The sequence below is a fragment of the Zeugodacus cucurbitae genome, chromosome 6 (assembly GCF_028554725.1).
Source record: "Zeugodacus cucurbitae isolate PBARC_wt_2022May chromosome 6, idZeuCucr1.2, whole genome shotgun sequence".
In the NCBI taxonomy this organism is placed as follows: domain Eukaryota; kingdom Metazoa; phylum Arthropoda; class Insecta; order Diptera; family Tephritidae; genus Zeugodacus; species Zeugodacus cucurbitae.
Window position 1 is genome coordinate 70,608,006 of NC_071671.1, and position 25,475 is coordinate 70,633,480.

The window sequence follows — 25,475 nt, forward strand, 5'->3', positions numbered from 1 at the left end:
GCGAGTCACTGCACAACTTCATTTATATTGGCGCGTAAATATGTATTAGTGTGTGTGCGCAAGAACCATGAAAATTAATGACCGAGTCATTGAAATGAATTACCAACAACAACACGAGGAATAAGAGAAAAGAAAGCAAATTGTGAACTGCAAATTTACTCATCAACGCATTTCTATTGCTTTATTATTTTACGCAATGGCTGTACGCTTGCCATTGTTGTTGTTGTTGATTATGCTTTTTTATGACTAAATATCATTACGCTTTACGTTCTCCCTTTTTGGCTCACCTTCCTCATCCACTTTGGTCTGTAGTGGTGAGCTTTCGCGAATTATCATTTGACATTTTGAGCCTTTGAGTCTGAGAGGGGGGTGGCATGCACTCCACTTATTATGCCGTTGTTTACCCACGCACAAACACATACCCACATGCAGAGGGGCACACACATAATAATCGTAAAATAAAAGAGTCAACTATCTATCCCTCATCAAAAGTGAGAATCTCAGATGACGGCGATACTCACACACGCACACACACGGGTCTGTATGCTTGGGCCGGTTAACCCACTTCATTCAGTGCGTGCGGAAGGTCGTCGCCTCACTCCTGTGCGTGTTAAGAAAAGCGGTGAAGCAAAAACGCAAAAAACCGCTGACAGCCAAACAGACAATTGCCTTTTGAGCTATGAATGAACGAGTACACACATACAAACTGACACACACTCACTGGCACTCGCACTAACAGGACCAGTAACCAGTAACCAGCAGTCCACACGCATAATTTGACAGTGTTTTGCACTTCCGCGACTTCCCCTCCCTTCCCTTCTCGCAAGCCAGAGTGACACTTGCTCACCATTGTGGCAATGAAATCACTCGGTGGCAATCGCAAGTCAGCACAACAACTACAACAAGCAACTCGAAAGCAGCGTTTAAAGCGATTTCTAACAACACATAATGTCGACGAAACAATTGCGAACGTACAACAATAACAAACACAGGCACATCCTGAGGGATGGCAGAAGGGCAATCTGAACTTGCATACATTCGTATGCATGAGTGTTCGCGCTGCCGGCGTTGATGTGCTGCTGGTCATGCATAGCTATGCTCATTTTTATGCCCTTACACACATACACACGCACACACTCGCATGCATTTGTGTCTCTGTGTGTGCGAGTGTATGCCACTCTTAATTCCCATTCATGCTTATATGCTCGTCCCATTTTTTGCTGTTTTTATTGCTTTGTGCTCTTTCAAGTGCTTATCACTAGCATTTTTGGCTTTGCTGCCAGCGATTATTTGCTGCGATTTCACATTACACACACACAACAACAACACCTCGCCAATTGCTAAAACAAAAAGATTTTAGTTGCTGCTGTAGGAATTCTTGCCTTTGGCAGCGGAGTTGTCTGTCTGCACATAACCTCCTAATTGAATTAAAGTGTACTGTGGAAAAGACGAGCCGAGTATTATACTGATTCCGCAGACGACTGTTTCTGTCTGAGGTTATGTGAGAAACGGTTAGTGTAATAAATAACCGGCTTCTTAAAGGAATTCGTATATTTGGTTTTAAACTCTTCTTCCTGATCTTGAATCCTTCTTATTGTAATCAATATATGACCAGTTTTCATGGTACTCAAGACTCTTGCGAGTTTTATCCTGGAGAACTCTTAGCCTTTTTGAATTTAACAAAACTAGTTTTAAACCCAGCCCGATATCAAACATCAAACAGACACGATCTCTAACTCTCTGATTTATTCTAATTCCCTTATATTATTGACTCTCCTCATCATTTTCCATCCACAGCCTGACATTACATTTATTTTTGCACTACTTTATGTTCGCTTTATTGCATATTATTAATAAATAAATAAATAAATAAATTATTATTTCTTTAAAATTACAACCCCACATACGTTCTTAATCCGCTGTACCTCATCTCCGCTGTACCAGCACGCAATTTATCGATTCAGCCGGACCCGTATCTGTAGATGTGACTGTTCCAGTCTTGGTATCGTCTCCGTCCCTAATAAGTTCGTTATCACCATAGTCACTGTCATCGTTACTCGTAGACGGCGAAGAAACCTCGCTCCTCACCGGGTTAGAATTCTCATAATCTGAGTAGTCGGCAGATGTGAGTGCGTCAGCACCATTTTGCCTACCCTCCGGGTCCTCATCCCCGCTATCGTTGATCTCATACAAACTGCGACTGCTGAAGCAGACTTCTTGAGGTTCCATGGTTTGATTATTAGTTTGAGTATTATTTGCTGATAAGAGACTGGTAGCCAAGTCAAAAAGCAGCGAACCACCGATGCCCTTCGCTAATCCAACGGCAAAACCGGACACCGCTGCTATACCTTGCGTCACGACGCGTCCTTCGGGCACTGCATCTTCCTGACCCGCCTCACGCAACAGACGGTATACTTCGCTGGCTGAAAGTGGTACTAAAGACACTCGTTTGCCTGCAATAAAAAAACCACAAAATGGAATCACAGTTGCACGAGAAATGTGTCTCTTAAATGGTGTAAAAATTGTGAACGAAGTTCGACGAGTTCAAAACGACACACCTGAAGTTCGACTTCTATATTTTCACTTGCACATTTATTAGGTATTTATGTTTAAGTTCAGTAAAGAGATTAAAGTTGTAAAACCCCTTTATCTTTAAGAGTTTTTGCAGAACTCCATTCTGATCGCATAAAATAATTTTAAAATAGTACCGACTAACTTGTACCACGAACCTCAAACAACTTCTTTACAATTAATCCACCATTATTCTCATCATCACATTCGCTCAAAGCTCACCTTCTGCCGGCAAAGTGTTGCAGATCAACGCAAACACAAACGCCGAAAACACCAAATGAACTCGCATCTTTTCACTTATAGATTTATGCCTTTATTTAATATATTACTAACGGCTCTTTAAGTGTATGCTAAATATGGCTTCGTCGACCGTTCCGCACGCTTGCAATTTCGCAACTAAATGTTAAGCGCAAAACTTTGACTCTTTGACTAAACTTCGGCACAAGACTTCACATCTTTTATTGACAACAATCACAATTAATGACACAAACGCTTTCTCATATATAACAAAAAATAATTTCACCAAACGATAGCGAAAGTATTTGACCATTAAACCATCGTGTTACGTGAATTCCTAAAATACATATTACAAGTGTGTACCCTACATTAGGCATATTTGAGTTCAACTAAAGAAATCGACGGTTCCCAAGTAACCAGAAAATTCCTCAGTCAAAACCCTGACTTAAAGCTTCATAAAACATAATGTCCTATAATTCATATTCTAATTTTTTTTTCAGTAATTAAAAGGGCTACTACACTTTCTGGAATATTTTACTGATCACTTCTTCACGATAAATAACCCCTTAACCCTTTAAATAACCTCATAGTATTAGTATCCCCAAAAGATTCCATATACATATAGGCCTATATTGTAACATTTATACTTAAAGCTCGAGTATTCACAGTTCAACATTAGCTGGCTTAACATATTGTTAGTAATATCAGGATCTACAGAGCAACTATACCTCCAACTACATTCCATTGCAGCAAGTTACCTTGCTATTACCCTAGCAAAGAATGGAAGAGACTACTACTGCACCTAAATGTAACGCATTATAAAGTCAAGATAGCCGAATAAATATTTTTTCTCATATTCAACCTCTATCATCAAACAGTTAGTCACCAACTTTAGCTAGACTCTCGTATTACACAACACACGCGACTTAACTCAGCTTTAACGAAAACAAGTTACGAAGTTATTTCAGCATTTTATCACACTCTCTATTCATTCTTCTTAATAACAATACAATTAATGGCGCCCTCTGGCGTTGTGGATGTTGTGAATGTCGTGATCGTGGCATCATTTTTCCGATTCATTGTAGTTGTGGGATTGGTCGTCACTGTTACATCGGAATTGCTCATCATAGTTGTGACGGCTGGATCAGAGGTGAGCGAAGAGCGGTGCGGTGAGGTATAAATGTACGAGTCCGTACTATAAGTGGGTGTAGCCGTACGTGATCCCAAACCGGGTAGACTTACTGGTTCAGCATCGTCATTCCGAATGCGTTGATTTCCCCGACGTTCCTCGTCAACGCGTAACTTTTTACGCTTCTTCAGCTTCAAAATGCGTCCCACCTCACTATTACGCACACGCTTCTGCAGGCTATCAGTATCACGTCGATTACTGGCCGCTACATAAGCGTCGAAGACCGCTTCAGCCTCGGCTAGTGATCGTGCGCTGCGTGTCTCATAGCAAACCTCTTGCGTAGTTACACGCGTCCCCTTGTTCGCACCGGTGATGCGACGTGTGATGTCACCGATGAAGGCGAGTCCCTGTGTTACAATGCGACCCTGCGGTATGCTACTACTACGACCTGAATTTGCAAGCAGCTGGTAGACTTCGCGTGCGCTCATTGGCTTCAGAACTAATCGGTTAGCTGTGTGGTGAGAGTTTCGATTAGTTAGAAGGGAACGTTAGTTATTAACTAAATTTTTTACCTTCCACTGCTTTCAGATTGGTCAGGCATGTTATCAGCATGAGTAGTAGAAGCGTATACAGCACTTTCATTTCACAGTAGTTCAAAATTATATAATCTACTTCAAAATATTTGTCCTCTAGACCAACGTTTCACTGCCTTTTGGTTAACAAATGGGCTCATATTGCATCAGCATTGCCTTTTATAGTGATCAGTGAATGAAAGTGTGTGAAATTGTAAATACTCTCCGGGAAATGTTACATTAATTAGCGAGCGGTAACAGATAAAGCCGAAAAAATTGTTTGTTTGTAGCAATTATGTAAAGTAAAAAGGAGCTTCCAGAAGGACTTAAGATATAACTATAACTGAGCCTTGCAAAAAAGGTTATCTCCTTCAAATGTGAGGGTCTTCAAGTAATCTAAATCGCCACACATACATAATATATTTCATCATTTGCCGCTGAATGCCAGCAGCGTTGAGTGCACATTCATATTTATAGTTTCAATTTCGCCAAAGAAATTTATCCATGCAAAAAAAGATAGCAGAACTTTCACTCTCGAAATTTATTTTAATCTGAAAATCACTAACTCAACTTAATAAATGACGAAATTTAATATTTGAATATGCAGCAAAACTTTCCTCATTTGCATTCGAAAGAGATTGTAATTTTAAAACTAAGGATTCACGCTTTCTGTTTCGGCATTGTTGTTGTTATCATTTGTATTGTTTGCCTTATAATCCAATCTAACCGCAAATTAGCCATTGATAATATATACTTTTGTTTTTTTTGCATTCCTCTTCGTTTCACAACAGCATAGGGTGCACCGAAAACAAATACGTTTTGCAATTTCTATACTTCAAATTTTGATATAAAAATAGAAAAATTTCGTTTGAAAATAAGTTTGTTTGAATATTTTCGCACCCACCCTATACACTTCATTGGAAATAACCAAAATCCAAAATGCAAATATCACAACAACACTTACGAAGCAACATTGTTCAACTAGTATGTAAATTTAAATGAAAAAAACCGTTAGCTTTAGGCGAGTCAATCGAGTCGTTGAGGTTCGTAAGTCACCGACGCGTTAGTGATCATTAATATTAATTTTGCGTACAACAACAAAACTAGTAAGCGGCATCAAAGTCAATCATAGCGGTTAAGCGAAGCGCTCGCCACGGGAAGCTGCGAAAGTTTGGCTTCATTCAGCTTTTCGTCGCAAAACGCGATGAACTGACTAACTGCGCGCCGCTGAAGATGGGCGACAAACTGGTTTCGATGCCGTTAGTTGGCGCGTAGCCATGCGCCATCGAGCTTATAGCGGTATCTAGTCTAAATGATTTACAGATTTAATCGGCGTATTGTTTTTCTTTATTTTTTGTTTTTTGTTTTGCTTTTTTCGCTGTCGAAATTTAATTCATATTTGCTTGGTTCTCATATGTGTATGCCTAGTTGTTGTTGTATGTTGATTCTGACAAGTAGCTTGGCTTTGTTTTTGGGTCACTTGTTCAATGGCATTGATTTATGTGTTTTTTGACCTCCTTATATCTATATATAAGAAGCGCACTTTCTCAAATCTAACAAAAATGACGGAAATAGTTTCGCTTTTATTTATAACGGCACTAATCGAACTTAGAAGTTGAAATATGGAATTTTCGAAACAAAAGGTTTGAGTGAACTTCTTTAAATTTTTGTTCAAGCTTCTTGTTCATTTCGAGATAACTGCCGTCATATTATTTTAAGAAGATAGGTCAGGATGAGTTAGTACAGCTGGCACCACATCGGATCTATGGTTTCCCATTTTGATTTGGACGTGACTTATGTATATGGTGTTTCTCGGAAATTGTTTTCACTTTCGATAGTGTATACTTCTAGTGAAAACGAAAGCAAGAAAGCCAAATATGACTTCTACTATATTGGGTACTATCTGAGCCAAACAAATTGTTCTAACTGTTGACGATATATGATTCTCATACGTCTGGAGTACATTTTTTAGAAATCGATGAAACATGATTTTTTTACGAAATAGTATAATTATAACAGAGGTCCAGTAGTGTACAAATCTCTCAAAGAAGTCAAAATATATATATATATATATATTCGCCTGTGCAATGCAACACTACAATTGTCTAATGGAAGAAACCAAAACACACTCACTCGTGGAAAAGTAGCAAATTGGCTCAAAACTTCGCAATTGGCAATCACTTTGCTTTTGCACTCCCGTGGCGACCAACTTGCGGAAATTCTTACCAACTTCTTAACCATTGTTGTCCGCTATTTGCCTTGTGCCATCGTCCCTACCGATACTTTAAATGCAACTATTATATAATAATCCCGACAACACAGACATTCTTCACACTAAGCACGAACGAAGTCCCGCAGCGCTTTCGGCAAGCATTTGGCATGGCCGTTTCGGGGCGCCACCTAGGTGATGGCTTAAATGGCTCGCATGCACTTTTCGAATGTGTCAAAACGCCTGGTGCTGTGCTGCAAAGTTGCAACAAATTGCCGTTTTCTATTTTCTTCTTTCTAGTATTTGTAGTGCATTTTCGGAAGCTTACGTGGCGCGTATTGTCCGAGGCGGAAGGCTATGGCTTGTTGTGACTTGGTTTCTTTAGCCGTAAATCCATTTCTTCTCGAACTTTTTCACTTTGCTAGCGGCGATGAATTTAAACTTTTACAAGTGCGCGTCTCGTTAACTTGCATAAGAGAGTGCGAAGTGAGAGTGAAAGTGTTGGATTCTTCAGAAAAGCAAAAAGTAGTGCGAAAATATTTGTTGCATATCTTCAGAAATAAATTGTTGAATATGCAGGCAATTCGAGTAATTTTGAATTTGAAGTGAAAAAATTAACTTATTCTAACCGATTTTAACCGTTTTAACCATTTACAAGTTTACAACTTAGTATACAACATTATCTTAGGCCCCCAAACTTTTGTTGTGGCATCTTCGATATTTTGCGAGTACAATAAAAAGACCCGTTATATGCTAAGTAATCCTCCAAAAATTTGCCACGAAATTTCGGTGAACAGGCACCCTGTCTCCACTGCTGCTGATTCTTATTCTAAATCCATTCCGATACTTTATTTATTTGCGAAAATTTTTCTTATTCTTCTCCACATTCTCCGCAAGCAGAGCAGTCGGTTCCCGACTACCGTCAGCACCTCATAAATTTGACACGCCATCAGGCGGAAAGAAATTTCAACACAATCACTTCGCAGTCTCCCTCAGCTTCCTTTCGAACGTAGAATGTGCTGAGAAAATATCAAAACCGCCAAAGCAGCAACTGAGTCAACTCACAACTGCCGGCGACATTTCGCCAAATCAACGGCATTCGCGCGACAACAGCAACGGATACATCGTGAGCACGCAGCACAGATTAATGAGCTGCGAATTATTTGCATGCGCAGCCAATGGCAGCCACACATGCACACAGAGGCAAGTGTAAATATGTGCGAACGCGTGGGGCAAGCGTTGCATGCCACTTCGCACACATAAATCACGCAAAATCACGCATATCAAGCGACTGCAACGCATCGTCACGCACAAACAAACAAGCAAGCAAACAACAACAAGCGCAGCGACAATGACACGACTAAACAAATACCGAAATGGAGACGAGTGTGTGGTTGTGCGCGCGTGCCACATGCCACATGCCAAATGTCACACAACCGACAGCAGGCAGCAGCAGCCCCGAAGCGAATGTGCCGCGGGTGTCGCCAAAAATAATCCGCTGATAAAATTGTCAACGCTCGCCATGCCAAAGCGCTTGACTTCGCTTGCATTTGCGTCGCGGTTTCGCTTACGATTTCCACCGAAGCCAAACACTAGAGCGCGGAACTGGCGCGCGGCATTCTTGCATCGAAGATCTGTGTGCTGAAATGTGGCATTGTTTATGCGCCGCAAGGTGTGAGCAATGTGTTATTGATGGACGCATTTGAGTCGCGCAAATATTTTCCGCAAATTTATGAGATCTGCAGCTCAAAGAGTCACAAAGATTTTGTTGAAAACTGTTGCGTTTCAGAGGATGAAAAGAACTGACTTTCCATATACTTATACTTATACTTATATACTTAATACTTATTATACTCAACGACATGAGATATCTTTACTGGACCCTCCCCGGAAATAACGTTTCTTATCCACATACTGTTGCTCAACACGTTCCTCATTTGAAGAGTTTAGTATTAAGTAGGTTAATCGAACAGATATTGCAGACACCTTTAATTCATAAAGATTTCAAGAATACTTTTAATCCTTCCCAATTTTTTAGTCTATAATCTCTAATGAAGTAGTCATATTTTACAAACCAGATTTCAAGTGAAGCGATTTTATGGCTTTTGAAGCTTTTAAATTATTACCGTTATAAACGATTTTCGCGAACATATTCACAATTCCCGTATTCGCACGCGGTGTGTGACTCTGAAAAGTATGCAAAGAAAATTGTGTTGCCTACATTTGGGCTGAATTTTAATATGCGTAATGTCGAAAGACAGTCTACACAGTGTGTTTTTCAAATTTGTAGCACACTTCGCATGAAAAATAAAATGCGAAATCGAATGAAATCTGCATAGTCCACACAAATTTCCAGCGAATACAATTTAGAATTTATCGTGAAGCAAGTCCATAAACATGAATGTCGAAGCCCACAACATGTAGTGCTGTGGGTTTGTGTGTGGGAAGCGAAAATTTATGATAACACGACACTTGGATCAGCGCATCAAATCACAGCCAAGCAACGGCAGCAGCGACAAAAGGAAAGTAACAAAAGACGCTTTCACTCCTTTCCTTTATGGGCAACGCTGGTAATCCTGTCACATTTTCAATCTTCGAGTCGATAACAAAACTTATTTGTGTAAGCGCTCGTCGGTTGCGGCGTGTGTTTGTGGCCTTTGGATTTATAAGTGGCCCATAAATGCCTTCATTATCATAAATTGCAAAACACTTTGACGCCAAATGGCCATTAATAATAATAAAATAATAACTATGCACTCACACACACGCACGCACATGTAACGCCATAAAAGAGGGTCAAAAGTCGAAAGGCGAGCGCTGACTGGCTTCCGTCACGCTGTGGTGAGCGCGGTGTGAGTGTGTGGCTCATAAAATTCCGCTAAACAAGATACTCAAGCCGGCGTAGGGTTATTAACCTTCAGCTGAGTTATGAATTGAAAATGAAAATTTAAACGCAAATTGAATTTGATTTTAACGCGTCGGGATCGCAGGTGTTTTCGGTGAGAGCAAGCGGGGTGCTAAGCACTTGCCGAGAGTGTGTCGTTCGGTTGCTTCGCAAGTTTATGACAACGCTTATGAATTATGATGTTAGCTGTAGTGGATTGAAAATTTACGGTAATAAATATGTATATAAATCGTAATGATTTTTAAGTTGAAGCTTCTTTCAAAGCGACTTGTCGTTAAAACGATTTATGAGCTATGACAAGGAAGACAAACATTTTATGGTACCCAAGATTAGCAAGATTAGGGTTAAGAGTGGAAGTTCGGTCATTTAAACTATAAAGCGCTTCCTGTGTGCCTACGGTAATGCTTAGGGTAAACAGGTATCGAGAGCAGCACTAAATCCCAAGGTATAGATTAGTCTAGACGTGTGCTCTCTCTTTTTCTTTCATGCATATCGAAATTCCGAGTCCTCTGTTATTATTGTTTACCTCAAAGTTTTCAATAGTTTGCATAACCCGTTTCCGTTCCCATTACGTAGACCCGACTACTTTAAGGTCGGACATCCAGCAAAGCTCACGTTGAGACTTTTCTGATATTACCACCCTCCTGTCAAGGTGCTCTTTCTACGCAGATCTTTCATGAATGAAAAATAGTTATCTGTAATACGAATCAGCAAACAAAAAATTTGGAGAATATCTTCTGAGTTCAAATAGATACACCACCTCTTTCCTTCAGCTAAGAGTTGTAGGGCAAACAGCAAACTCATCAGCAACTCCTCTCGAAGTGTTTCAAATCTATTTTCATTTATCGACAACAAGTTAAACAATATTTTCCACTGAAGACATTTATAATATCAATGCAGTTGTGTCAGTGAAGCTTTAAGCTCGCAAGATTGACAAAGCATTTTCCCAGTTGTCCACCTACTTTAAGTAATAAGCGGCGGACTGCGGTTAGCCGTTATCTGCGCGGCAACAACGACAATAGATTATGCTTCATAATACCGTTATTCTTATGTCGTTTATTTAAATCTCTTCCTTTTCACGTCCATCCTTTAACGTTCACCGTTATATTGTCGTTGCGCACAAATTTCCAACCCTCTGCCACCGCATCTGCACCGCATTCTCTCTTTTACGCCCGCATATTTCAATTTAAACGGCGAAACGTTTAAGCGAAACACACGAACGAGACTTAACGCCAGCTGCAAAATATTTTTAATGTCGCCATTGTCAGCGGCAAATGTTGCATTTGACGAACATGCCAGTGTCATTGTTGCCCACACTAGCGCTGGTTATTGTTATTGCATTTGTTTGTGTCTCTCGTTCATTTTTCCCCCAACTCAGTTTTAGTTTTTGATTTTGTCAGTGCCGTGTCTGTTGCATTTTGCGTTGCTAATGGCTTTCCGCCCATTGTTGTTGTTGTTGTTGCGTTTGATGTTTAAAAATAACAGTGAAAATCTGTGGCAGCAAGCATAAAAATGTTAGCGTTGCATAAAAATATGAACACCATCCTGCCTCGGCACGCGGGAGGTGTTTAGAGCAACACAGCGTTGCCACCCGCGCACATTTACTCTATGGACACGTTGATGATGTGGCAATATGCAAGCACTTATGGGGTGCCGTGGCATAACGCGAAATATCCGATTTATATTACGGCGACAAATATGCTCCTCTTCACAGCTGAATTCTATAAGGAAATTGCGAATTACGCGCAGAATGCGTGGTTCAGTATAAATTGACGCTATAAAAGAAAGAAATAGTTCCACAGTTAACTATTTATTACTTATTGTCTTTGGAGAGGCTTGTGGCTTCCTGAAAGTGAACAAAAAGACTACAAAATACACCAAAACCAAAGTTTATTATCTTCATATGAAAAAGCTATCTCCACTTTGATAATTAAAATTGCTCGCATTTGTGGAAACATCCAATTATTTTAAACTTCCATCTCAATGCTGATTCATAACTACTCTCGCCAACCACGCAATTTACACACACACATGAAAATGTCCGCAGTTTTTTCTTCAACAACACTTGCCTCCTTTTTGAAGTAATTAATCGCTGCGCTCTTTAGTTTAATTATTTGTGCCATTAATGATAAGCACAACTCCATTAAGTACACACATTCGCTGCCGAATACCATATGCATACGCTCATCATATGTGGGCCGCTAAAAGTATGCTAGATTTTTTGCGACCAACGATGATGGAGTAACAACTTTCTGGTTGCCGGGATGTACATAAATCAGTCCGAAACTGACTGTAGGTTTAACAAATGGTAGGCACCTTGTAGGGAAATGGGAACTAACCGACAAGTTTTGATGATTACTTGTGCTACCCGAAATGTGGCTTAAGTAAAGTTGTACTAAAGTTTTGTAGTCTAGTTTTATGCTGATGTCCTAAAAATATATCTCACACAATGTTGAGATTTGTTTTCAACAAAATCAATTTTCTCTGAAGAGAGGAGGAAGTTAACGCTGTGAGGAAGTTACTAATTTTCCTGCAGGGCTTAACCTCTCTACACGTGTGTCTAGTTCATCTGCTCATAGACTCCACCTACCAACTCTCGCTACACCTCAGCCATAGAGGTGTACTGATTCCTAAATATTTAACTTGAAATAAAATATGTTGCTGGGTAAACTCTCTATTAGAATTGTAACAGTGCCCCCAATTAACCGAAATTAACAGAGAGAGCAGAGTACAATTGCTCATGTGTGTAAGATAATACACCAGAAGGGTTATGCGGTATAATTTTGCTGTTATTACATTTAAATTGCGTACTTTATTTGCTCACAGTGGAAAAGTTCGCAATTAAAATAACCGAAATTCTGGGTATTTTATTTCGTTTTGAAAATATTTGTGTGCATAATTATGCAAAAAATACAATAATGGGGGTAAAGAGCCTGGTGTTGTGTTTAATAAATTTAGCAGAAAACCTACGTTCCGTAGACTCTGACATATGACTTTCATTTTTGCGGTTTTTCACCACATTTCGGTTGCTTAAAAATTCCGCACATTGCTGTTCATCAGCATTTAGCGTTGAATACCTTCATCATGAGTTTATCAAATTACTTATTTATAATATATGTAAGTGCAATTTACGGTTGTCAAAAAGTCGAAAGCCGCTTTTGCTGAGAACAAACTATCGAATAGATATCTATTCTTATAATATAATACAATATATAATATGGAGTTTGAGGCTACTTTGTTGGAAGACGAATGTCACTTGTGATACCACTTTGAAGAATTTTCAGAGAACTTGACTTTTTGTAGTAAAAAATTAAAAAACTTTAAGAGGATAATTCTATAGACAACTTTCAAAGCAAGTCGAAAACCAAAGGTGAGAACAAAAAATTAATAAAACCTATATAACAGGGCACTTAGCCTCGAAATCAATTCAATAGAGACCATACAAATAATACAGAGCTGTAGAACTTCGTTTTGTTCTGCAATGGTGACATGCAATTAACTTTGGCACATTAATATTTCTAGATATATTAGACTTAATAGATAGATAATGTAATAAATCATCAGCTCGCCTATCAAGCTTTCGTGCTCACTACTACATATATATACTTTTTATTCACCGTCTACCTATATACAGTATATTATTAAAATAAAATTAAAACACCCTTCCCTTAACCTTTATAAGCACTTAAAATGCATAAACCTAACCTTGATTATATCACAAAATATAATTCAACAAAATAAAAGCATATGTGCCTGTGTACTTGGTAAAAAATTTGTAAAAATAAAACAAATTCATGAAGTGTCAGGGAATGTATATATATGTATATATCTTGCCCTTTTTTTGACTGCCCACATATTGGCATTTTAAATTAGCACTAATGGCAGAAAAGTGTTCACAATGTCAGCATGTCACGCGCTCACTACTTTCTCTCACTACAAGAAGAAGAGCAATTATTGGAAAAACTACCCTTTTATTAGAAGGCAAGTGGAAAAAGTCATCAAACGGCATTGAATAAATTGTGAACGACCTAAAACCGCCTAACAGCATATGTCTGTTGGTCATTAGGAGAGCTGGAAAAAGACTGACAGGCATGTGTCGCCGTATGTCTACCTAAGAATTTATGTATGTATATAAGAGTATGTGAATAAATGTATGACCTTTTTCAATAAAAGTAATTAAGCAAAAATTTGGAGAGTGACAGATTTTGCTAAATATTTCCAATATGTCTATATTCATATATATTTGATTTAAAATATTTCTATATTTTACTGTAAAAATCTGTAAATCTTATAATTAGCAGAGATGTTCCCATCGAGTACAAGTTCAAAAATATTTATTTACGTTCACTCCACATCAACATCAATATTATCACAATTAAAAATGCTAACTAACTAATTAAATCTAGAAAAACAGCATTACAGGCAACACTTTAAAAGCGACTAGCAAAAATTTCAGCTTATCTGCATTTTCGTTTTCGATTTTCTAATATCTGTTACACCCAGTACCGCCTTTGTCTTACACTCGACAAAGCATTTCAATTAAGTGCAATTTTCTAAAATGAAAATGATGAAAACAAATTGTGAAAATAAGAAAAACTCATGTGCATCGGTATGTATGTATGTATGTATGTAGAGAAAAAGCAGCAGCAAAGTCGTTAAAAAGCTAAATGAATAAGCACACAAGTGACTGCAACATATGCACATTTATATAAGTACACAACAAATAGTACAATGTGCAACAGTGCAATTGGACCCGGTAGGACAGTTGAAGATAAATTTCTTCAAAATATTTCTTACTTTGTGCTATTGTCAATTGTTTCTTTACATTTCCGTTTCCTCTTCATAGCATGTGATTTCATCAATAGTTATCTTCGAGCGTTAGAGAGATCAACTGTTTGAAATCTCTGAGCTGTTTGACAATTCAGGAAATAAAAAAAGAAAAGAATAATAAAGAAACAAATAAGAAGGCAATTACTAGATTAAAACTAGAAATCAATAGTAAAACCAGTCTAAAGTTTATGAAATATTAGCCTTGAAGAGATTATGACACCTAAATGAATTACCCACTTACTCAACTCGTTAAATTTGGTGTTATATCATAATCGAAGAGCATAGGCCTACAAAGATAGCGAGCAGAGAGATGACGAATCGAAGATGGCAACTAGCAATTACAACAATCAATGCAGTTAATACTAATTACGGGGAGAATAGATTAAAGCATTACCAACAGTGTATAGTTATGGAGGTCGATAGTTGTTGCTTTCTAAAATTCCTGCAAGCCATATTAATAACACATATATCCAAGTGTCCGTGTACGTCCGCATATATTGTTGCAACGTAATTGAAAAATTTGTTGTGATACAATTCGGATTTCTCGCTATTTTTCTTTATATCGACTAATGCCCCTTTGTATTTTGTATTTTTTTATCTCTGTGCTTCACTTCGGTGTGTTTATTTTTATTTTCTCTATTTTTAATCGCTTTGTGAAACTTTTAGTTTTATTGCTTTATTGTTTGTTGCAACCCAGCTGGAGTTCGTATATTATACATATTTATATAAACCCGTCATTAAAGTGGTCAGTACAGTAACGAGTTTTGAGATCTCTGTGATTCACACTCGATGACTCGACTCAAGACCTAGACCTTTTCTTTAACCTAATGATAATATGAAATATATACCAAAATTAGCTTTCTTTTCCTTAAAATTTGTCAGAAATAAATAAAAAGTCGTCTCATCCTAATTAATGAAAGACTAGTCCTCCTACCACTAGTGCACTTCTAGTCAATTTCTACCGCATTGAAATAGTTTCATACTTATTAATGTATCCGCCACTCACTCGGTCAAGCGTATGTGAGCTGTTTGTCGTTGCAAGTGAGAAAAATAATAATTGCTTGCATCCTTAGCTCGCCATGCCAGCTTTTGGTGACCTTGTGTAGTGCAACTATTTTCCAGCTAAAACGCTTTGCACGCTTTCGCAGTCATATAAGCTTAACTTTGTGTACATCTCTATTCATTTTCGTATGTACATATGTATTGGTATTTGTATCCGGCATCATTTAGTTAAGTTGCCATTCATTAGCGCTTCCTACAACTTCGCTGCACTGTCATGAGTTTGTTATGTGTCGCTTTCAATGCTGCTTGTTACAACAACGTCAAAGTGTCGTCTAATTAGCAGGATTACAAGTGAATCATCGTTACACAAATAAAACGTTTCACCACAAACATTGGCAGACCGAATGCAGAGGATATCCTGCAATTCCACCGATTGAGTGTGCTATTTCAACGAAAAATTATCAGCGCAAATGAAAGTATCAATCGCATGTTATATAAATACTCAATTGCATAGTAAACTCATGTGCCGTTATCGTAAGTACTCGTTGCAATTACATTGGGCCAACTGATCACATGGAGATTAGAGAACTGCAAGTTGTTGCAAGAGAATACTCGAAATAATTGGAAAAATATGTGATGATTTTTTACTGCAATATACTGTTTATGCCACATATATGCATTGTCTTAGTCCATATATATTAATAGGATCTCAACTACATCATAGACTGCGTCCCTTTAGGCCCAAAATACTTTCGAGGTTTTGAAGAGGACATATAAGTGAAGGCATAGGCGTTCACTTTTGTGACTGTCAACCGTTTAAAACAATTTAGATTCCTTGAAGGCAGTGGTTCCCAAATTGTTTATGGTCAAGGACAACTAAGCTTTCAAGTTCAATTATATTTTATACCCACAGCCCTTTAAATTTGTGTGGTCGTTTCTCTGCATCCTTAAACTGAGTAAATTTCTGCCGCCTTCATCCTCATTACCATCATTGCCCTCAGCCAGCAATGACATCAGGCAGACACCAGGGCGTCAAACATCGCCATCGTCACCTGACAGTCGCCTGTCACGACTGATTAACGTCACTTTTTAGCAGCGTCCATACCAAAAAACGCGAACACTACGAAATTTAATTAATTAAGTAATATACAACAAAAACACCAACAACAACAACAGTTGCTAATACCAGCAAATCCACGACGGCCGCGGTGTGGGATTGCGCGCCAAGCGGCAAGCAATTATCTGCTGTCAATAACAGAGCAGAGACGCACATAAACGAAATCCCTAATATTTATTATTCATTTTCCAATGGTTTAAAGTGACTCGAAAACAACAAAAAATTGCGTACTTTAATCATCGTCACATCGTTTGATAAATAAAGCAATAACTCTCGTGACATACCCGCCGCCGCCTCGCTCATCCTTACTGCTTAGTTGCTTTACATAACGCTGTGAAATTATTTATTTTTATTATATAATAACGCTGCTCATTAGAAAATTCATCAACGTAATTGAGTATTAATTTGGACTGTGTTTTGAAATTCACAAACAGCGCCTGGGGATATGCTACAATCTGTGTGTTTGGGCGTAGCTATTTTGCGCTGGCAGTTAAATTTCATTTTAAAGTCATACACTAGTACTATTTTTTTTTTTGCATTTTTTCTCAGCAACTGCGTTGAATCAATGGCGCTGCATTAAATTTGAATTATGCGACTTTCACTGTTTCACTGGCAGCAAAATGTGCGCTACGCGTATTTAATTTTTGCACTTGCATATTTGCATATTTTCTGTGATTAACATTTGCGCTTGATTACATTAGTTCTACAATTCTTTATTTCCATATATTTTATGCAGCTGCGTCACTCTTTCCCAGCCACTTTCGCTACTTTTATGCAGTTGCCTTCGCTCCTGCGCGCTGCAGCTGCTGCTGCGTTTGATGAAATTTGAATAAGAAAACACATCGTTCTTGAACTTCTATTGCGATTTTATTTTGCCTTCAAATTGAATAAATCGCGAAATGGTGGAAATTCAGAGAAGAAGTAGTGACGCATTCCTTTGCCGCAGAACAGGAGCTGAACCCACACCGACTTAATGTCGCGGCTGAGTTTTTCAATACTTACTTAATAAAAACGAAAACTAAATTAAAGCAAAGCTTGAAGTACAACTTTCATTTATAAACTGCTACCCTCTATCTCTTCTCTTTAGTTTAGCCTTTAGTTCGTATACTTCCGAACTCATTCAATTGCTTTCCTCACACTTTATCTATTTTCCCAACTATTATTATTTACACTAAACCAAAGTCTTCGGTTGCACAACAATATCACGCACACAAGATAAAATATTAAAATAAAAAATCTATCCCTCTCTCACACTAAGCAACTTCTCTCATCGCTGGCAAGTGCTGCTTTGAAGCTTCATTAATTTGTGTGTGGCAAATATGAAAGTATTGAGAAAACTGAAAATTAAATGAGTTTGGACGAAACTTAGTAACCAAGACAACGCCACAGCTGCGCTGATTGAATTTAGAATGAAGCACGCTTTCAGGCGCTAAACAATAGTCACACTTCAGTTACACTATTTACGCAAATTAAATTATTTTAACATATTCTTTTCGCTGTTTCTTTCTTCTGAACTCATTTTCGACGGTGAAATATTCATTTTATTTACACAACTATTTTTCATCGAAATTTGTGCACATTTAATGAAATCGAATGCGCTTTAATTGAAAATAATAAATTCCGCTGCGCAGTGGCGGCAGTTAATTTAAAAATTCACAACAAAAATGTAATTTATCCGACATTTGCCGCATTTGCAACATTTTAATTGTGACCAAGGGCATTTTCCATTTGCAATGCATGAAATACTTGACAGCTCTTATCATAATTGCATTGTGAATTCCCCTTTTTTATGTGTGTGTTGATCCAGCAGCGCGCTCATTAGCAAACGCGTCGAGCGACAAATCCGACCGACTGTCACATATTGCTGCCGACAATATATTCAATCATAATTTTATTCAATTACGTTGAATTTGCGACTGCATGCTGCATGTGTGTGTGTGTGTGTGTGTGTGTGAGACAACTCATCCACACACTCCCGCAGAAATGCACGCACACAAATTGCAGCGATATGGCAAATTGGTTTGAATTATATGCTATGCGAATATAAATATTTGTTTGCATTTTTTGTCTCCTGCTGCATTCATCAACACTGTGCAATGTGCACATGTGAGAGTGTGTGTGTGATTTGAAACCAAGTAGTAATTTGAGCTGAGACACAGCGCATAAATTTTCTATAAATTTCACCATTTATCGATGTGCATTGCAAAAAGAGATATCGTGAGTTTTAAAGTGGTGTTAATGAAAGCTACGTTTCTGGTATAGCATACATCCAGGCGCAAATTACAATTATTTTTAAAGGGGAAATCTTTTTGTTTGGGAAAAAAAATTTTAGAAAATATTAAATATCATTAGTGTTAGTTAAGAATGGTCGCTGTTAAATTCTCACACAAATCTGCATTTCTACCATAGAATAATGTGGCTCAAAATCCTTGTATGGGTTATATGCATGAACTTCCAACACCCAGCCCACTGTATGCATTTGTGGGCGTTTATTGGATATCATGCACATAAATCAAATTTGTTGCGATTGTTGGCTGACAGTTGGCATATGTTGGTATCGAGTTTACAGTTACGACATAAACAGCTCCAACGCCCAATGAAGCGTAATACGGTTGGAATTTTACATAAAGTGATGGACATGTAAATGGGAACACAAAAATTAATGAATAAAAACTAATATTTATCTAAAACAGCACTGGTTCCACTTAGTGAAAAAATCTTAATTAGTATGCTCCAAAACTTTATACAACAACTTTAACGATATTAAAATCAAAAATTAAAGTTTTCTGCTATAAAATATTGAAATTAGATGACAAATTCGAAAACGGAAGGTGTACATTTGTCAGCCGTTTGTTCTGTTTTTTCCCGCTTTAATAAGGAGGCGAAGCGAATGGGTCTGGAAGTGAATGAGGACAAGACAAAATATCTCCTGTCATCAAGCAAACAGTCGGCGCACTCGCGTCTTGGCTCCCACGTCACTGTTGACAGTCATAACTTTGAAGTTGTAGATAATTTCGAATATCTTGATACTGGTTGTATCAACAACACCAACAATGTTAGCCTCAATATCCAGCGCACTCTTGCCAACAGGTGCTACTTTGGACTGAGTAGGCAATTGAACAGTAAAGTCCTCTCTCGACGAACCAAAATCAAACTATACAAGTCGCTTATCATACCCGTTCTGCTTTATGGTGCAGAAGCGTGAACGATGTTAACATTCGATGAGACGACTCTAGGAGTTTTCGAGGGGAAAATTTTGCGCCAGATTTAAGGTCCTCAGAACATTGATAACGGCGAATACCGCAGACGATGGAACGATGAGCTGCATGAGTTATACGACGACATTGACATAGTTCAGCGAATAAAAAGACAGCGGCTACGCTGGCTAGGTCATGTTGTCCGAATGGACGAAAACACTCCAGCCCTGAAAGTGTTCGATGCAGTACCCGCCGCAGGAAGCCGAGGAAGGGGAAGGCCTCCACTCCGTTGGAGGGACCAGGTGGAGAGCAACCTTGTTACACTTGGGATCTCCAACTGGCGCCGAACTGCAAAGGAAAGAGAGGAGTGGCGCGCTCTCATCGATTCGGCTATAACCGGGTAAACGGTTGAACGCCAATCACATACATACATACATTTGTCAGTTTATAAAAAGTTTTTCTGGGAAATATCAGTCTGAACGCTTTTATCAGATAAAATCATATGTACATCCACTGTGCTGATTTTTGGGATTCTGAAGGATGCGAAGAAACTTTATTTGCTCAACAATCAACCTTCGCAAATGACTGAGTTACGGGAAGACTAGATATAAGTTTACCGTTATTCAAATCGAAATTAATATAGTTTCAAACCAAAAAAGTAGTAGCGCTCCTCTTCCAATGCCCACCACTGTACCAGTATGAGTGCCCGTGTGTGTGTGTGTGGGTGCATTTGTAGTTAAGTAAGTGCGTGCCATAAACAATGCCATTAAATAATTGAAAGGAAATTAACATTTATTACATTGCGTACATATGATTACAAGCGCAAATAACAAATGACATACAAAATGACATTTGTAACGCCGCTATACAAACACAATATGAGCACTGTGTGTGTGATTGTGCGATAAATCGAATTGAACAGCATGACACGAGCGACTGCGCATACATGACACACGACACATGTCGTGCGCTCATATATATGTATGTGTGTGTGTGTGTTTGTGGATTTTATATGAATTTGTATGAATTTATGCCGGCGTTCATAATTTATCACGATTATTAATTGACAGCTGTACACTTGAGCAGCAACAAGCGGTTAAGATTTTGATTTAATTCTCCACACTTGAGTGAGATGTTTTAAATTTCAATTGCTTTAATTTGTTTGTGTGTGCCTGTGTAGGTGATTGGGAATATATTTCAAAGTCATTAAGCAGAGATTTATATATGCAATTATGTCTTCGAATAACCATATGAAAAATTGGCAATTGCTGTCGTTTGCAGGTATCTAATAAAAATATGCAACAATAACAAGGAAAGGACGAAAAACATTTATTACGAATTGTCCTTGTCCATTGATATAAGGATATAAGGTTTGCTCAGCAGGAGCACTCAAATTAACTGGCACACTGGGGAGTTTATGAAAGCGATTCTAGTTGGGTTTAAAGCTTTGCCTCATTAAGCAAAGTTTTGGTAAGTACAGGGTGCATCATATTCGTACTAACCAATCTTAAAAGGGGTTGAGTGTGCGCTACAGTTTAAAAATGAACGAAGTATCAGATTTGCTTAAATTTCAATAATTTTCACAAATTTTTAGGACATAATTTCTAACCTCAACACAGCCAGACAGAAAGACTAAAGTCAGAATAAAAATAAAAATTTATTTCGTGGCATTTCATTTTCATATTTTATAAAAACATTTGCAAATGTCACATATTTTTCAAATTCGCACAAAATTTCAAATTTTATCGGATTTTTAGGATGTTGCCTCACAACAACATGAATAATAGCATGTATTTTGGCAGTTACTTGCAATTATGAAAAATAAAATTTTCTGCTCACGTCAAACGCATGCACAACAACGTTCGTTTCCACTTTGTTAGCTGTTGACAGCGCAGCTGGAGATGCAACTCAAATTCGGTTTCAATTTGTAAAGTGCTAAATGGCTCCCCACATTTAACGGTTTCAAAGTGATATCGCTTAAATATATTATATAAAAGCTAGGGTATATACTTATGAGAATAACAACGCCATTTGTGTAAAGAACAATTGCTTGTAGTCAATAATTGGATGATAAGAAATATTATTGAGAATGGGATAGGTTTGTACTTAGAGGTAAGCTTAAACGGGCAGCAGAAAGCAAAGAGCTTCTTATATAGGGATTAGAAGACATTTTTATTAAACTTTATCAGTCTCTGAATTCATATAAGGCCCTATTATAATATATATGAGATATTCGCCTAAAAGTAGACTATACAAACGGAACGATTATTCATCCACATATCTCAGATTGCATCCAAATTGGCAATTTATATATGATTTTTATATTAATAAAGGATTTCTGAGTCTAAAAATCTTATTTTCCACAAATGTTGTTGAGAGACCTAAAAATTCAAAAATATAATGTTTCTACTGAAACCATATCAAAATATGTAAGCGTAAATTACAACCAAGGTCAACGATAAATAATCAACAAGTACGTGTATGGATTCTGTAAATATTTACACAGCTGATTGGTCAAACATTGCTTAAATGTAGCGTGAATGGTAAACTAACCTCAAAGCAGGCGCACGACCTCATTTACCCACACACACACTCTCGTGTGCGTCTGAGAGAGGGTGTGGGCAGCCACACAACAGCACCATTAAGACCACAACAGCTACAATGCATTACAATCGAACACGCACCATTCAACATTTTACCGCTATTTTGTGCGGCAGCCCTGCATCTATTAATAATCCACAATAATTACCTTATGCCCCTGAAAGTATACAATTATAGTATATACGGACATGAATGAGGCATTTTGCAGTTTTGCAAAACAACAAATTATACATATTAATGGAAATTAAATTATTAAACAACCACACAAGCACGCACACACCCACTGCCACGCAGTTGCATAAGCGGTTAACGGTATTCACGCCTATTTGTCATGAGTGCGCGGCAGTTTGTGACTAAAATCAACGCTGCGCTGTCGATGAAATTATGCGGGAAAATACTCAATGCGCCAGCAACAACAACAGTGGACAATGGCCGTCGGCGGTGGAGGTCAGCTGTTCTTTTTGTTGTTGACGTTGCAGGCCGGCTTGTGGTTATTGCTTATGCACATAATATAATAAATGTTTTACTTTAATTTTATTATTGTTGTTGTTGTTGTATTTATAACGGCAAATATGTGGCTTAAATTAATTACTTACAATCATTATTATCATCATCATTTATAATTACGGCATATTACCTGTGTTCATGGCAGCTGCACCGACGCAAACACACCCACACACTGACCAACCTGTGGACCTGCGGGGCTCATGTGCACTTTGCAAACTATAATATATGCGGCATTGGAATATTGTAACATTTTAATGAAATGTTAAACAATCACATCATGCAGCATACTTTATGGCGCGCGGCAGTGTTGTGCGTTCAATGTAGTTCCGCGCGTTGTTTACACGCATTAATGTTATTAGTGGTGACGTTGCAGGGCGCACCATTTGAATAATGCAGCAGCGTTGGAAATTGAAATTGAAAGCTTCATTTGTGTAGTGCCCTCGGAGTATATGACCAACCTTTCCGAGAGGATTATGCATTTGACATGAGCGCTGCATTGAAGCAAAACAAGGAATATTTTGTTGTGTAATTATATATGTAAATGTGATTTTCAGCCTCATTTTATGCTCTAAACAAAACAGGACTAATGATAATTTATATAACTAGAGTACATCTACATAGAAACATACATACGGTGTTATCGCTGGATAGATTTCGGCCAAGTTTTCAGGAAACGTCTTAAAAACACATATGAAGTATTGATAGGGGAATGACATCAATAATACATACGATCTTTAAGGATAAAATTATACTCACGAACTGGGTCTGTTGCTAGATCAACAAGATTCTGGAACATAAGATGTTCATATCGATGATTGGATTCATAAGAGGCTTAGGATAAGAATAATACCAATTTTCATGAATATCACATGAGAAAGACTACACAGAATGACGCCCGACTTTAAGATCAAGTCCTTAGGGACCCTCAGGCTCCCGGACATTAATTCAAGTCAACGTATAAGGGAGTTCTGATGAATTGATTTTAGTTTATCCAAATCACAATTAGAGTCGATCCAGGTTGTAATATACAAATTGTGGTTTGGTTCGGCTCTAAATCTCTAACTTGACGTTTAAATGCTAGTTACTTTAGGGCTGCCTTATATCAGCACTTAAAGAAGCGCAACAATTCTTTTAAGGCCTCTCAACAATTCTCACTACCAAATACATTGAAGACGCAACAGCTCTAGAAAATTAATTGGCCGCTATCGGACCGTAACAGTAGTAATATAGAAACACGATTTCAAGAAATGAAGTGCAAATTGATTTAGTTATTAAATACATTTATCACTCACACTGCCAATTCACCGCACAGCGAGTCCTCTCAACATGCCAACAATAAGACAAATGCTATTTCTAACTACTAGCCCGCAAAATGTTGAAATTTCAGCCCCTGGCGTACGTCGTCTCCAACTCGAAAGTTCGAAGTTAATAAATATGCATTAATGTAGGCAATTTGCATAAATTTCCAATGAAATGTACTTGAACTGCATAAAGTAAAGCGATAAATAGCGGCGCAGCAGTGGAAACAGCAGACGCGCTGAAAAAAAAATACAAATTACGACAAAGACACTATTAAGTGTAAAAGTAGAAAGCCGCACTCATTAGCTACGACCGCGAAGCGTGCAGCAGATGGCCAACGGCTGATTGAGCCAGCGAGAGCGAGTGTCTGTTGGGTCCGCGTGGAAATGCAACGGACACAAACAACGAAGCTTACGAATATACAGTTCGTTCTCTTTTTTTTGGTTGTTGCTTATCTGAGCGTGTGCCAGCACTGCTATTTTATCGGCAATAAACAGTTATGATTTAAGAATGCCAATATTTTGAAAACATCGAAAATTTCTAATTAATATTTAATATGCAAGGCTCTGGTCATATTTTCTGTACTTTGGGGGTACAAAGTGAACCGATAATGTGAGAAAATTCTTTTTAAATTACATTAAAATTTTCAAGAAAAATTTAAATGCGTTTCAAATTGTTAAATTTTAAGAATAATAAGAATACAACTTAAAGTATTTTTTAAAGGGAGTAGCAACCTTTACAAAATTATTAATTCAAAATTTTTTTTTCACTGAATTTAAATAGAAATGTTTGATATGCCTGAAAAATAAGTACCAAACTGATAAGGTTTAATAATAATAAGGATAAAATTTTAATGATTTTTTGAGATTTTAATATATCAATTCAATCAAATATGATTTTAATAATTTTTGTTACAAAATTATTTTAGATGATTTTCTAGTTAAAAAAAATTGAGTCAATTAAATTAATATTTTAATTAAATAATACAAGGGATGCCACCCCTTAAACGATAATTGAGTTATATGACTCTACCTTGCGATAATACAACATCTGCAATAATTCTATTCGAATCAGATATCAAATCAGATCTCACATATATTATTTTTACTGCAAATTTAAATTTTTGATGAAGAGGCTGTCACATTTGTGCAACCTTTCGTGGTATTACACACAAGCGCCCTCACTTCCAACAACTCTGCTTCGCGTTAAGTCGATCTCTAATGCCTTTAAGTACACTCGATTTGCATAGTAAATGAACTGCAGTTGATAATGCAGATAACTGTGCAATTAATTAGCCCG

At 37.7% G+C, this 25,475-nt stretch overlaps 2 protein-coding genes across 2 annotated transcripts; both read right to left on the reverse strand.

The window, feature by feature from the left end:
- Positions 1-1,820: 1,820 nt before the first annotated feature.
- Positions 1,821-3,023, reverse strand: LOC105221487 (uncharacterized). Its single transcript, XM_011198516.3, has 2 exons — positions 2,794-3,023; positions 1,821-2,453 (listed from the first exon to the last, which is right to left on the reverse strand). The coding sequence occupies exons 1-2, from the start codon at positions 2,858-2,860 to the stop codon at positions 1,927-1,929; spliced, it is 594 nt and encodes a 197-aa protein (XP_011196818.1). The 5' UTR covers positions 2,861-3,023; the 3' UTR covers positions 1,821-1,926.
- A 750-nt stretch (positions 3,024-3,773) lies between these two features.
- Positions 3,774-5,450, reverse strand: LOC114805370 (uncharacterized). Its single transcript, XM_029046272.2, has 2 exons — positions 4,510-5,450; positions 3,774-4,448 (listed from the first exon to the last, which is right to left on the reverse strand). The coding sequence occupies exons 1-2, from the start codon at positions 4,577-4,579 to the stop codon at positions 3,793-3,795; spliced, it is 726 nt and encodes a 241-aa protein (XP_028902105.1). The 5' UTR covers positions 4,580-5,450; the 3' UTR covers positions 3,774-3,792.
- Between the last annotated feature and the right edge of the window lie 20,025 nt (positions 5,451-25,475).